Below are 14,429 nucleotides of genomic sequence, written 5' to 3'. Positions count from 1 at the left end.
GCCGGAGCTCCGACAACTGGCCAGCCAGTGGGAGCTTTAGTATTTTGAAAACAATAAATAAAATGAAAGGTAATTTGGTCTTTTTATTTAATATGATAATTCTAATTTGTCTCTTAAAACCAAAATAAGATTTCTTAAATTGAACAGATATTTTGGGTGTTACTAAATTAATATGTCATTTTTCTGTTTTTTTCCCGCAATGCAAAGCTAGACCCCCGTACCCACGGCCTCCGGACCGAACTACCAGTTTGTGGATAAATTAAAGCGTTGGACTGGTGGGTGCGCCATACCTAATGTTCTTCGTATTGCCTAGGGCTCTGTGCATTGATCTGACTCTAATATGCTGCTCGTTCTTCAATTCAACTGGGTCCAACAATTGATTCCATGGACGCATCAACATCTTCGCAATCGCTCTCGTTCTTTGATTTTCTCGATCGCATGCGAAATCCTGCTTCCATTGGCCTTGTCCGATCCATCAAGAGGTGAACGACCCTTTATTTTCATCTTTCTGGCTCGATCATATACCTATGGTATTGCCTTTTCGAATTTTGTGGTTTTCTTTTTTGCGAATGGGTGCTGCACTCTATTTCCCCACTGTTTATGAATAGTTTCGTGGGTGATGCGCTAAGATATAGCCAAACAATTCCGGTTATAACTTGAATAAATAGACAGATTATTGGCAACTTGAACGCATTTGGAAGATGTAATTGAGTTATATGTTCATGTGATCGTTTAGTTTGGCAGCATATAAAATCCATTGATATGAGATTGCAATTAGTTTGTGTGCGTTTGTTTCCCAAATAATCGTACCGTAAAATACATTGATGCGAGATGCGTAGATAATTCAAGATCATTGCATTCAGTTTTATACCTTGAATATAATGTTGTGTACCAAACACAGAATTATTGAATTTTCCATGTATTCCATGCCCAAAATAATTTACAAACAGGCTAAGTTTCTCGAGGACTTGGGATTTCCACCACTCACCTACCTTGATGTCACCTAAATTTTGAATTTGAATGTTAATACCTAAACATCTGATAGAAGTTCAGCATGACAGACAATCTGATATGGTTCTGACCACTGACTTTTTCCTTTACCCTGACTCATTTTTGAATTATTGATTGAATTTGTGCGTTCTCTATAATATACATGTATACTGTCATGCATTTATTTCCATTTGTCAAACTTTTTGTGCTCTTTTAGTTGCATTTTGTAACTCCTTAATTGGTTCCCCCAGTTTTATTGTGTCATTTTCATTTTACCCACCCAACCCTGAAAATGATGGGAAAAGAGTGCAAGAGTTTTACTTGACAATGGAAGCTGCTATTAGGGAACATCCATTATGGACAGGTGCCACTGAGGAAGAGATCGATTGTGCAATGGAGGTACTCACCTGATCTAGTTTTATGTGCTTGTATAATATCTAAATAAAGCTTCATCTTTATAATTTAAGTGGAGGAAAAAGAGTTAGAATAATTACATAAGCATTTTCCCTCTCCAGGTCACTGTTGATATTCTGTGTTTTTCTACTCATGGAACTCCATTCCTAATGGAACACATGTTGACATATGAAACTAGAGCAAGAAGAATAATGTTCATTGCTAAATGTTGATATTCATTGTGGAACCTAGTTAGATTCAAGATTATGATTTATGTAGCTGCTTGAAGTGAAGCTGTCGTAATCAATACTTGATAAGTTGAAAATAGTTGTCTTCATGATGTTTTAACTTCAGATGGTACAATCTGTACTTCATTAATAATGAGGGATGTAATAATCTCATATTAATCTTGTTTTTTTATGCTATCTGCAGGCTTTAGAGAAATATGTAATGACCAAGCTGTTTTCCCGAACATTTGCTGTTTCTCCCGAGGATACTAAGATTGACCATGAAATCTCAGAGAAAATATGCCTGGTCCAAACCTTTCTGAAGCCTGAACATTTGGACATACCAGCAATTCTTCGTAATGAAGCTTCATGGCTGGTATGGCTTAATTTAGGAAGTATGTCATTCTTTAAAACTTTGCTATTTTGTCAGTGCACATGTGTTTTAATCCTGCCAAACGATTTTTTTAATACTTCTATTGTACAACATTTTTATTGCTCTCATATTTCAACTTCCTAATGTCATCACTGAAGATTGTTTTATCTTCTAACTTTTTGCTGTATCTTCTGTTCCCATATAAATACCAAGCTCATGGTATGGCTTAATAACTTGTTTTAAGAAATTCCTTATTATTGAAGGTGGGCAAGACAACAATTTTGGGAGCTTCTAGTTCTTGGAATGGGATATGGTTTGATATAAGGTTCTGAAGCTAAGGATTTAGAATATGCAAAGAGTGGGTTTACTATTAAAAAATTGGTGCATAAAAGCTTGACAATTTCATTTGGGAAATGTGACTGATCTTTTGCCTTTTCCTTGCTGGATCACTTGGACAGCATTAGACAAGCTGAAATTTTTCTTATGGCTAAGCTAGGGCCTCCTATGGATAAGAAAATGACAATTGATTAGGATCGAGAAAGCAAAAGGAGTAAGTATTGAGACATAATTTAATGCCAACTCTCGAGACTACCAACCTAATGAGTACACTTTCCATAACTTTTTGAGTTGGCAGTGCTCTTCCAACAAGGCTGAAATTTTTTTAAACAGAAAGTGACTGCTATTTTGACACGGTAAGGACAAATATCTGGATTAGTGCAATAGCAATTGCACAAAACAAAATCATTTCTGTTTAGGAAGTTTGTCAATAGTTGAGTGCCCAACATGTTCGAATCACTGAGATTTGGTAGAATTGGTGGAATTGCAAGGACCTCTTTTTGTTTTTTGTTTTGTTTTTTGTTTTTTTGTTTTTGCCTGTTGGCATAGATCAATTCTAAAAATATTGAAATCTAAAACTATTTAAGCACGATATTTAGAGCAGAGATTGAATTGCCAATTTAATTACTTGCTTTAGAGTTGATGGGGTGGTACAAGACCCTCTTGCATTTAAAGGTGAACGGACCTTTTCCAATTTCTTAGTATTCCATTTTTAATGTAAGGCCCTTAGTTCTTTTTTTTCTTTTTTTTTTTTCAACTTGGATTTTTTAACAGAAAGTGAGCCCGGTTTTCTTGAGAAATTAATTATCTGTTTTTTCCCTTTATGTTCAGCTTGCAGAGAAAGAATTGCAGAAAATCAACACTTTTAAAGCTCCTCGTGAAAAGCTGTCAAGTATAATGAATTGTTGTAGGGTCATCAACAATCTTCTGCTCAATGCATCAATGACTGAAAATCACGTGCCAGCTGGAGCAGATGAATTTCTTCCTGTGCTTATATATGTTACAATCAAGGCAAGCTACCCTTGGTAATAAGCCATTCAGCTAGTTATTTGCTTCCTAGCTTTTTTCGTTGTGTTGCCCATGCTTGTTGCCTTTTTATATTCTTTATTTGATCATTATCAAGGCAAGGAACTGAAGAGCATATAGGGAAAGTGCGTTAGTGAAAGTTTAGTTTCAGTTTGAGTTTGTTGCTTTTAGATAATTAATGTGAAATTGGGCCTCCAGTTGACCTGAACTCATGAGCAGATTCAAAATGTTTTGGCCCATCATATATCATATATATTAAAATAAATAAATGATAAATAATTTTAAGAGTAGGTAGTAAATTATTGTGAAATTCAACGAGGTGGCCATATTATGTTTTAAATCCTCCACTTTAGATATGGTATATGAAACCCTTTGCACATGTAAAAGTTTTCTGAAGACATGCTTGTAGACATCCCTTCTATGCAATAGCACTTGAGGCTTCATGATAGGATTGAAATAGAAAAGAGAAAGGTAGAAGAGGGTCCAGGGAAGAAGAAAGATAGACAAAGATAGAGATTAGAAGAAGAGAGCTAGAGAAGAGGTGAGCGAGAGAGAAAACAGGGAGAAGGCAAGGTCGCATCTGAATAGTGCACTTTATATTCCTGGAAATCAAATCTGTACAATTGGGTACCCTGTCATGTCTATATTTATAGGCCTAACTACAGAAACTAATCGCTAATTAAATATCCTCTTTAATGGCTAGTGGCCGTTACCTCCCCTAATATTTTTAAAAAATTATAATAATACATCGCTTCATTTGTCATTGAGCTTTTTAACTAAGAACATCAACCTCTAAGGTTTTAATTTGAGATACGCATATTCGCCTACTTCAAAATAGACTCCCCTCCTATGGTGATCAACATTATTCCTTGTTCTTTACTGAACTGCCTTCTAAAATTCTATTTAGAAGCTTTGAACCCCTCTCACTGTTAAATTTTAATTTATACTAGACAATAAAGTGCAAGAGCACTCTTCAAATGCACCATCTTTCCTTCTTTTTTATCCATAGTCAAGTTGCCTCCAATTTACCCTCACTTCTGCCCAGGATTTGAGTCGTCCCCACCCAAAAAAATACCCCCCCCACCCCGTCTTCAGTTTCTTGCATGTTTTGCATACGTGGAGTAACTAGTGAGGCCCATGTTCTCTTCCTCTAGGCTGCAAGGATATTTCGATTACTGATGTGTATTGATATTGTTCTTTTGCGGGGTTGTTTACTGTGGCCTTGTATTAAATTTCTTTTTTAACAAAAGTAAGGCACATGCATAGCTGGCTTCCCTTTATTTCCTTTCCTCAATGCCACGGTGTTTTGACCTGCACCTTGTGCTAGCAGTAATTAATTTCTTCTTAATGTGGTGGATGCAAAGCTCTATGTGAGGCTCCACTATCATTCGATATGATTACCACTTTTCCTTTCAGTTTCCTCTTATGCTTCATGCTCCATGTTGTGATTGTCAGTTCTGCAACTCCATTACTATCTCACTTTCTCTTTGAATCCATCATCTACCTTTAGAATTTCGTCTTTCCTTCACCCCCTCTTTTCTCCACTTTCTTCCAAGATCACCACTTCCTTTTTTTCTTTTTCTTTTTTAAATTGCACTTGTTGGTGGGCCAAATTTTTCTCCATTTTTGATGCATAGTCCCAATTCTCTCTCTCTATATACTCTGCCTCTGTAGCCTCTTGAAATTTCATACACTCTTGATTGTTAATGATTTTGTAACACTTGGCAGTAGACTCTTTTCTTTTAGGTGTGTTGACCCTTGCTAGGGCTGGGTGATTCAGCCCATTTTGGCCCTAATGGAAACTTTTAGATCATGTTTCTCTCAGCAACCCCGTGTGTTTCATCAATTCCTGTAGTCTTTTGGCTCTGTGCATCCTCATCATAGTCTAGATTTCTTGCTTCAGCCCATCCTTAAAAGCTCCTCTTTTAGTACCATAAGAGTAGAATCTTTCAAAGGGTTTGTCAACTACTCAAAATGCTCTCTGTAGTCGCAAACTTGCCATTCTTTCTTGAGGGGCATCCAAATTTCATACACTTCTAGTTGGAAGTGATGAAAGTAATGAATAAATCGAGACCTTGGACTCCACCCTTGGGTGCCCTGGCTGCCTTATTTTCTGTCTTTCAAACTAATTCATGGCTCTTCTCTTCGAAGACACTCTAGCTGCATCCACTTTTTAAGATCATCAGTAATTTTAGTGGGGCTATTATAATCGTCTGTGCTTGCTTTATTCATTGATTGATGTGAAAAACAAATTGATAAAGAAATGGATTCCCTTGAAAAGAGGAAGAATGATCTAAATGATCTATCAAGATAATAAAGTAACAAATATATCATAGTCTGGTAAAACAATCAAATGATTTGTACATAACCAAAATATAGCTAGTTGATCTTGAGGTGAATATATTATTTGTTCACTCGCCAGAACCAACAATCTTCTTGTCCTCTTCTCCGGTGATTCCCATTTCAGCCCACCTTCCATTCTTATTTTTCCTATAGGTTTGGAATTGGTTTTTGAGTTGAGTTCCATCAAATTTTAGTCTCCGTTCCTCTCTAACATTCTGCCTTTCAATTTTGTTTCTCTGGCTTGTAAAAGTATTGTTGTTTTTAATTATTTGGGGTGGCTGAATATGAATAATTGAGATTCTTCATCTGATATATATCAGGCAAATCCTCCTCAATTGCAATCAAACCTCAAATTCATCCAATTGTATCGAAGGCAAGCAAAGCTCATATCAGAGCCTGAATATTATTTCACAAATCTGGTGTCAGCCAAGTCATTTATAATTGATCTAAATGCTACATCACTTTCAATGGATGAAATCGAATTTGAGGAGAACATGCAAGTGGCAAAATCGACTACTAAAGTCACTGATGGAGCCTGTCCAGTGATACAAACGAACCAGACAAACCAACATGGCCAGACTGGGTGCAGTCCTTCGAAGGAAATTCATGGCAGCCCTGTAACAGGTTAGTTTGCATTTTTTATCGATATATGTATTATCAACTTGGTCGCCCAAATTAAGATCAACATGATGTTAGAGAAGAAACATATATGTAGTGTACTTGATCTTTTCATCCACCTCTGTTCTGCCTCTCTAAATTCAATATCAGGCATTATTAAAAATATAGGGATCCATCAGATTTTAAGGAATACTGCATTGATGTTGAAGAATTCAGTCGTTATCCCCCCCCCCCCCCGGGGGAAAGAAAGAACATTATTTTTGTTGTGCCCCAGATTGCGAAAGCGCACACGTCACAAAACTGCAGACTAAATAAATAATAATTATGCTAGTGCAATATTTGCCTTAAGGTCCATGTGGTAATCAACTTTTGTTACTTAATTCCTGTTAATTATGCCCTTGTGTCATAGAGCATGTTCGATTCCTTATTTGCCTTTTTTATGCCATAAAAGGCAGCTGGTGCTGACTCGTAACACTTCATTCTCGCAGCTACGCCCCTACAAGTATCGGAATATCCATATCTGGAGGCAAAGAGCGATGAGATGACATTGAAAGATGTGGACAGATTGCTAACTATCTACAAAGAGGTAGTTGCCAAGTACACAACCCTCTGCAGACTTATCAACAACCTGCCAACATCAGACAAAGAACCCATGCTCCGTCGTCTAGAATCACAAGGAGCAGGGGTTATGCTTGAAAGAGAACCAATTAGTGAGAATAAAACCACCAAAGAAGCTTCGCAGGCAAAGGAGGAGAAATAGTAGCTCATTGTATTGGCAGCACATTCACGTTTTAGATTCTAGAGGCTGATGGATACACAATGTTAAGCATGTTCTTTTTTTCATCTCGTTTTGGTCCCCGTCCTAGTCTTACCTAATGCTAACACAAGTTAAACTCTAAAACCAGAGGCTTAACAACAAAATACCAACCCCCAGATACATGGCACCACACGTTTTTTTTTCAAAAAAAAATCCTAACCTACTGTACAACATACAGGCATACACTATACACTCAGCGAACACCAAAATTCAGAGCCAGGTTACAAGCAACTGCAGGACTGTCTGCTGCCACTACCTCACCCCTGCACGACGTTGTTGCTTTACTGGGGGTTCTTGCTTCATCAATAGAGGTGTTCTGTTTCCAACTTATGTTTATTTCATCCACATGGTAGTCTTTTCCTCCATCGACAGGCTGGTTTTTGGCTTCATTCACGGGGTGGATTTTTGCCTCATCCATAGGGAGGTTTTTTTGTTCAATGGGGTCAGGCAGTTTCTTGGCCTCCTTCCGGTATGATCTGATGCATCTCATGCAAACGAACTTAGAAGGGACAGCAATGGAATTCTCAATTCCAGCACACCTTGTATGTTGCCAAACACCGCAAGTATCACATGCCAACATTTTCTCCCCATCATCGTCCTTAGCCCCACAAGGGCAATCAACCTTCCACGTCTCTGTCCCTCTTTCCATTCGGAAGCGGTTTAGGCCATGTTTTGCATGGCATTTACCTAAAACTCGGACAGATCCACTTGTTCCAAGCAGTAACTTTACTGTGAGATTGTCCTTGATAGACCCATATTCCAGAAGTTCCTCAGCTTGAAACCTCTTATACATGGCATACACTTCTTGAAAAGTAGTAGTCGCCTCATTCTTGAGGTCAGCTACGGTAGCATTCAAGGGCAGCAAAATCAGTTCTGGGGGAGGGGCTGGATCTTCTTTTGGCTGATCGGAAAGCTCCACGCGACACCACAGCCTAATACATGGAGGCACTTGCTCACCTGCCGTGTTATTATCAGGCCTGTAATCCTTCATGAACTGCTTGCAGTCAAGGAGCTTCCTCGCTGAATCAGCCACCCGCTTCCTCGTCGTCTTCGGCCTGTAGCTTGCCATCCTTTCAGGATGAATAATCGAATCAAGCAAGAATCTCAAATCATCAATCACTTGCTCTTTCGATGGATATCCTGAATTCGTGCCAGCTTCAATTTCCATAACATTCGAGGCTTCAAGCCTGTTCGTTCAAGATAAGATCAAATGTTTTAGTAATTGTATGTAAAAGCGACTAACAAAAGACAGAAGCAGGACAAATAAAATCTAGATCTTACCTGAACTCAACAGCACTGGATGAGGGATTGCATCTTGACCTAACCACCATACCATAGGCAGCTAACTTTCCGCCCAGATATTTCAGACTGTAATCCAGAAGCTCTGGAGACGCAACACTCCTACTTAATGCACCCTTGAGAGCTCGTCTTGTCACCCATTTGGCCCCGCTAGAGGCAGCCGACGCAAGCAGTACCTTGATCAAGGCCTGTTGCACAGCTTCAACGTCTTTGCTTGACCAAGCACACAACACGTTGCAAGTTTCAGCACTCGTTGTTCTTGTCGTCAGAGGCTTGTGGAACTCACGAATTAAGGACGTTAAAAAGGAGAACAGATCTTTGATCGTTAACAGTTCAGCATCTGCCAACGATTGATAAAGAGAAATAACACACTGCCAGCGACTTCGGGGCCCACGATCCTGGAATAATAAATCCGACAGGGGCATGCTTGACAGGGTATTCACTGCTTTTTGGTACGAATCTTGAGTGAGAGCATAGCTACCAGTCCCAAATTCATAACCCCAATTCCCATACCAAGAACACCCATTGATGATTGCATGAAGCAATCGGTATTCCATCCCAAATTTCTTTGACAAATCCATCACACTAACTTTCCTGTTCATATTTCTTTCATAATCAGATTCTTCACTGAAAAACAAACAGTAAATCTAAAAATATGTGCCGTGAGAAACGGAGGATGCAAACCTAACAGCAAGTGCAGCGCAAAGCCTATCCCAGAAACTCATTATGTCAGACCCAGAGAGAAGCCTTGAACCACCCTCTCTTCCATTAAGTGTAAGCAAATGGCCATAACCATTGGAGTGGACAATCCCGTGCAGAAGATGGGTGTTATCTTCAATTTGACCATACACCCAATCCTCGAGATCTTGAACAGTAATCTCCGCATCACACCATTTACACCTGCCACATTCAATATATGCAAATAAGAACCCAAAATAAAAATATGCCTTTCACAGAGATAAAAAAGACTGACAATTCGTTCTGATGACTTGAAAAAGAAGACTCCATTTTCGTAAAAAGCTAAAACAGAATAGTATTCGAGCTCACCTTGGCTCCGATAATCGGGTAGATTTCCCACATAATGAGCAAGGTCTTTCGTATGCTTCCATGTGATTATTTGAAGCTCGGATAATGAAGTGATATCGCTTTCGGCAAACAGGATGGCCACTCCAGCCTTCATTTTTTGCCAACAAAAAAGTCAGAATAAAAGTCAATATCAGAATAATAGCCTTGTTACCCACAAAAAAAAAAAAGAAAAAGAAAAGAATAACAGCCACAAATATCCCCCCTCATTTCTTACCCACCACTTAAATAATTATTAAATAACTGATACCAGTTAATTATTAATTAATTACATAATTACATAATTTAGATAACAGGGAATAAGATTTATTTTTAGTCTCTTTTCACACGGATCAATCAGTCTTCCGACTCGTTACTCAGCGAGGTTCTGTCCCACGACAAGGTTCATAATTGTGCTCAAAGAAAAATCTCTAGTTCACAACTAAATATCTAATGGTTCGGTACCATAACTATCAATTAACAATCCGCCAAGCAGGCAGATCCTTTTGAACTCGGACACACGGACTCAGTGAGTCGACTCACCAACAACTCGGCACTGATCACAGTAGACTGAGGTTCGAGATCGAGTAACGTCCTCCTCCACAATGTCGAGAGTAACAATAGCCGGCGAAAGATCGGACCCATCGACGAGTCCTCCGATCCGGAACAATATCTGCCACGTCATCAAGGAGGAAAATAACGACGGGGGATAGGTGACCATCGCATAATTAGTAAGAAACCGCTGAACGGTTTTCCGGAACGGTTGACCGCCACCGACCATATCGTCGCAGCAGCGGTCATCGGCGGCCGGAAAAGTGAGAAAATCATAAAGATCGGCTGAAACTCTCCTCTTCATCCTCTTCGACGGCCTTTCATTCACCACCATGTCGATTCCGAAACAACGACTTGGAAAAAGCTCAGAACCTGAGCAGATCTAAACAGAAAAACAGCGAAGAGATAAATAGAGATAGAGACACAGGAGAGAGAGAGAGAGAGAGAGTTTTCAGTGAGACGAAGAAGACGAAGATTGTTCAGAGAGAGAAGAAAAAGAAGAAAACGAGGAAGACGACGACGTGGAGGAGAAGAGCGGCGCCAATCTCCACTAGGGTTTGATTTTTGTTTATAGCCGGCTTGGTCTATGGCGGTTCTTTTTTTCCTTTTTTCCAAGTGCCTTTTCAATTTTTCTTTGTTCGATGACGTGCCTTTTTAAATTCTTATATTTATTTATTAAGATATGGATTTTAAAAAAGTTTCCTTGTTCATCTCAATGAGGGTGCCTCTTTGATCTTTATCGAACTCCCAAACAAAATTAAATTAAATTAATTTTTTTAAAAAATGCTTATCTGGATAAAATAAATGCATATATAAGTTCAGAAATAGTTTTTGTGCGATAAAAGATAATTTATTAATCGACAAAACGATACATCATGACATCAGAGTCACCTATGCTCCCCAGAGTTGAAAAAATTATCTTTAAAATGTTTTTATTTACATTTTTATATTATATTATAATTATTAACTTCCAGATAGATAGGATAGGGTATTTGCACATCCGACACATAATTTAAATATAAAAAAAATTTCTCAAAAAAAGGAAATATTAAATGAATTGATCATGAATTATAAAATTTTAGAATTTCTGCCTTCTCTAAAGAAGAGATTAATTGTAGGAAATTCTCAATTTTTAATTTCTTAACCCAATAATTTTGCTTTACTGGCATTTTTAACTATTGTGTATAGATGTTAAAGCTGCTAACAAAATAAAATTTAAAATTTAGTTTAAAAAAATATCAATTTAAGAATTGAGAGAAAAGGTCAGTGCCTCTAAAACAATCTTTCATAATAACTTTTAATTTTTGTCAATTGTCTTTCTTTATAATATTTTAATTAATAATTTTTCTTGGTGAATTTTAATTAATAATATTTTTAGAATGGGAAATATTGTCTTTTAGTGTTAGCAAAATAGCTAAATATAAAAATTATGATACGTTGTCCGCCGGCGTGTTGGCCATTCTCAGATTTTGAATCATGTATAGAGAATTAACCCATTTTATATTTAGTTAAATTTTTCGCATCGTTTAACTGATGTACCGCTGGTCTCTACTTTTATATTTTAAAATTTTAATTTATATTTTTAAATTTTATAAAATATCTTTTCAATCTTTTAATTTCAACTTTACTCTCTGAATATTTTTGTGATAATTATTATTATTTTAAAAATCCAATTATATTAATATATCCACATTTTAAAATATTTTGTTAATATTAATATTTTCTTAATTAGATGAGAGTTATAAGATTGAAATATTAAATATGCAATTTTTCAAAATTAATATTCTATTTTTCGTTAAAATATTGTTAGTTTATCCGCAAAAATCTAAAAGTTTTGGTTGTATTTAATAATTTAAATTTTTTATATTTTAAAATATTCCATATGAAAAAAGATCAGGAATAGTACCGCTGCCCCGTAGATTCCTTGCAAAGGCGGTCATGTAGTGCGGATGCCAAATAAAACAAGAGCGCGTCAAAAGTAGAATTTTTTTTTATAATAGAAATATTCCCCCGTTTCTGAGTTTTTTCCCATCTTATTTATTTATTTATTTTTGCCGTCTTTACATCATATTTATTTTATTTGATTGATTTTCGTTGAAATTTTTTTCTTTACTTGATTGATATCATGATATGAAACTTAATCTAGTTCCATATCCTTATTATTTTAATTTATTTGATACCTAAAGAAGGACTAATTAGTTTTAATTTTCTTAACATACATCATCCAATATATGTAAATTTAGTTTTAAATTAATTAAATTTATAAAAATGAAAAATTATATATAACTCCCATAAACTTTATGTTACTTATAAATAATTTCCTTAAACTTTAAAACTTTATAATAAATTTCCTAAACTCTTATATGTATACAGGCAACTCTTATTTTATTGATTTTGTTGAATACTTATATAAATATATTTTAACATCTAGGGGGGTTATACTTTATATGCATATAACTCAAAATTTAAAGGAGGTATTTAATGTAGTACCTAGCTGAAGCCACACGGGATTAAAAGTTTAAGCAGATTCATTATTAATTTTTAAAAAATAATGAGATTATTCGTCCATAATTCAATATTATGTGAATATATCAGTACTACAATGTTAATATATAATACTCTATAAAGTTTATCAAGTTGAACAATCTACTCTTCCGAGCCTTGATATAGGATCTAATTATTAAGTTGATTTTGATCCTAAATATAAGATCTATTTCTTATATTCATCAATTTTCCTAAATTACTCCTATAGATACTCCCTCAACATCAAGTAGAAAAGGAAGAGAGGATATTATGGAAGATTATTATGGTGTTGTAGAAAAAACATGTAATATATTCTTCGATCTTTAATATAAGACCCATTTAATTAATTTGATTAGATTAAGGAAGTTAGACAAGTTAGTTAATTATAAGAAAAGTGACACATTTTTCCTAAAATACCATAATCATCTTTCTTAATACTCTATCTCCCTCTTCTTCTTGATTATGGTTGAAGGAGTATCCATGGAGTAGTTTAGATAAAATTGATAAATATAAGAAATGAATCTTATATTTAGGACCAAAATCAACTCAACAATTGGATCCTATATTAAAAACCGAAGGAGTATCTTATAATTAACTAATTTATCTAACTTTTTTAATTTAATTAAATTAGTTAAATAAATTTTATATTAAAAAAAGTACTATTTTAAGAGCCGGTTCAATGAGCAAATTTCGTGAAGTATGCCGATCAGAACAAACTAATTCGAAATGACAAGTGTGCCCTTTAAGTAATTTCGATTCGGCGCGAGGGAAACTGCGCGAAAGTGATGAAGTGGCTCTCGTACTCATTTCCCAATTCCCATCCGCTCTTGTCAGAATAAATAAGGCAATTGATTGGGAGAAAAAGAAGTGGGTCCACCTTGACTCAAAGCAGCAACGTATTGTGACTTGTCAGATTTTTCTCATGAGTTTTAAATAAATAAATATTTAAATCACGCAAATAAAAAAATTAGATAAATAATTAAATTATGTAAAATTAATTTTTAAAAAAATAGATTAAAAATAATAAATAAATTTTTTTATGTAAATATTATTCTTGAATTAAATAAGTGTGAATTGATAGCCTATGTGACATCTAATTTATAAAAAAATTTTCATGTCGCTAAATTATAAGGTTGCTGTTATATGATTAATATAATAAAATTCATTCAAAAATACAAAATACTATTTCCAGCATTTAATATAAGATTTAATTGATTAATTTGTAGAAATTAATAAAATTAAATAAATTACTTTAAAGTATTTATATTTATTATTTTTTAAACTAATTTATCTTACTTGTAAACCAATGTCTCATCTCATGATATACATAAATATTTTACAAAAATAATATAACATATCTTATAATCAAATAACTTACTTAGTTTTTTTAACATCTCTAAATTAGTCAATTAGAGGTGTTAATAAAATTTCTAAGCTCATCAACAAAGCTAAGCATAGTTAGTAGATAGCTGGATTCTTTAAACATAACACTCTAAGTTCAAACCAAGCCATATGCATAAAAAAAGCCATGAGAAGATTAGTCTCTATCTATCAATTAGAAGATATTGGCTGATTTCTATCAAAAAAATTTCTAGATTCAAAAAAATGTAGCATTCACTAGTTATATATATAAATTTTTATCACCAAAAAACTATATAAAAATTTTATCAGTTAAATATCATTATCACATTTAAAAATATTTAACAGTCTTTTGAAATAATGATTTCATTTGTGTATATATACAAGATAAATATTACTATTTCCGATCCTAAACCTTACCACCGGAGGTAGGATAAACATATAGTATCCATTTCTGACCATGATTATAAACATATATTCTAAACACATAAAAGATATACTAGTTTATATT

The 14,429-nt window shown here is 35.1% G+C and overlaps 2 protein-coding genes across 2 annotated transcripts; one reads left to right on the top strand and one right to left on the bottom strand.

Annotated features, from left to right (window-relative positions):
- Positions 1-289: 289 nt before the first annotated feature.
- On the top strand, positions 290-7,148 carry LOC114760880 (vacuolar protein sorting-associated protein 9A-like). Its single transcript, XM_028950183.1, has 6 exons — positions 290-482; positions 1,242-1,389; positions 1,816-1,986; positions 3,151-3,330; positions 6,009-6,312; positions 6,795-7,148. The coding sequence occupies exons 1-6, from the start codon at positions 385-387 to the stop codon at positions 7,064-7,066; spliced, it is 1,173 nt and encodes a 390-aa protein (XP_028806016.1). The 5' UTR covers positions 290-384; the 3' UTR covers positions 7,067-7,148.
- LOC114760879 (PHD finger protein At1g33420) lies at positions 7,055-10,592 on the bottom strand. Its single transcript, XM_028950182.1, has 5 exons — positions 10,028-10,592; positions 9,470-9,596; positions 9,107-9,322; positions 8,405-9,016; positions 7,055-8,310 (listed from the first exon to the last, which is right to left on the bottom strand). The coding sequence occupies exons 1-5, from the start codon at positions 10,368-10,370 to the stop codon at positions 7,317-7,319; spliced, it is 2,292 nt and encodes a 763-aa protein (XP_028806015.1). The 5' UTR covers positions 10,371-10,592; the 3' UTR covers positions 7,055-7,316.
- Positions 10,593-14,429: the final 3,837 nt, after the last annotated feature.

Source organism: Neltuma alba, unplaced genomic scaffold, assembly GCF_004799145.2.
Source record: "Neltuma alba isolate B1F8T4 unplaced genomic scaffold, ASM479914v2 tig00011033_pilon, whole genome shotgun sequence".
Taxonomy (NCBI): domain Eukaryota; kingdom Viridiplantae; phylum Streptophyta; class Magnoliopsida; order Fabales; family Fabaceae; genus Neltuma; species Neltuma alba.
The sequence above is the reverse complement of the archived record's forward strand: the minus strand, read 5'-3'. Positions and strand labels throughout refer to the sequence as shown.

Excerpts from the sequence above, each read along its gene's own strand:
- LOC114760879 (XM_028950182.1), bottom strand. The coding sequence starts at position 10,370 with ATGGTGGTGAATGAAAGGCCGTCGAAGAGGATGAAGAGGAGAGTTTCA. Across the intron at positions 9,017-9,106 it reads TGCGCTGCACTTGCTGTTAG|GAAAGTTAGTGTGATGGATT; the intron begins GTTTGCATCCTC and ends AAATATGAACAG. Across the intron at positions 8,311-8,404 it reads TCCAGTGCTGTTGAGTTCAG|GCTTGAAGCCTCGAATGTTA; the intron begins GTAAGATCTAGA and ends TTGAACGAACAG.
- LOC114760880 (XM_028950183.1), top strand. The coding sequence starts at position 385 with ATGGACGCATCAACATCTTCGCAATCGCTCTCGTTCTTTGATTTTCTC. Across the intron at positions 483-1,241 it reads CTTGTCCGATCCATCAAGAG|TTTTATTGTGTCATTTTCAT; the intron begins GTGAACGACCCT and ends TGGTTCCCCCAG. Across the intron at positions 1,390-1,815 it reads AGATCGATTGTGCAATGGAG|GCTTTAGAGAAATATGTAAT; the intron begins GTACTCACCTGA and ends TGCTATCTGCAG.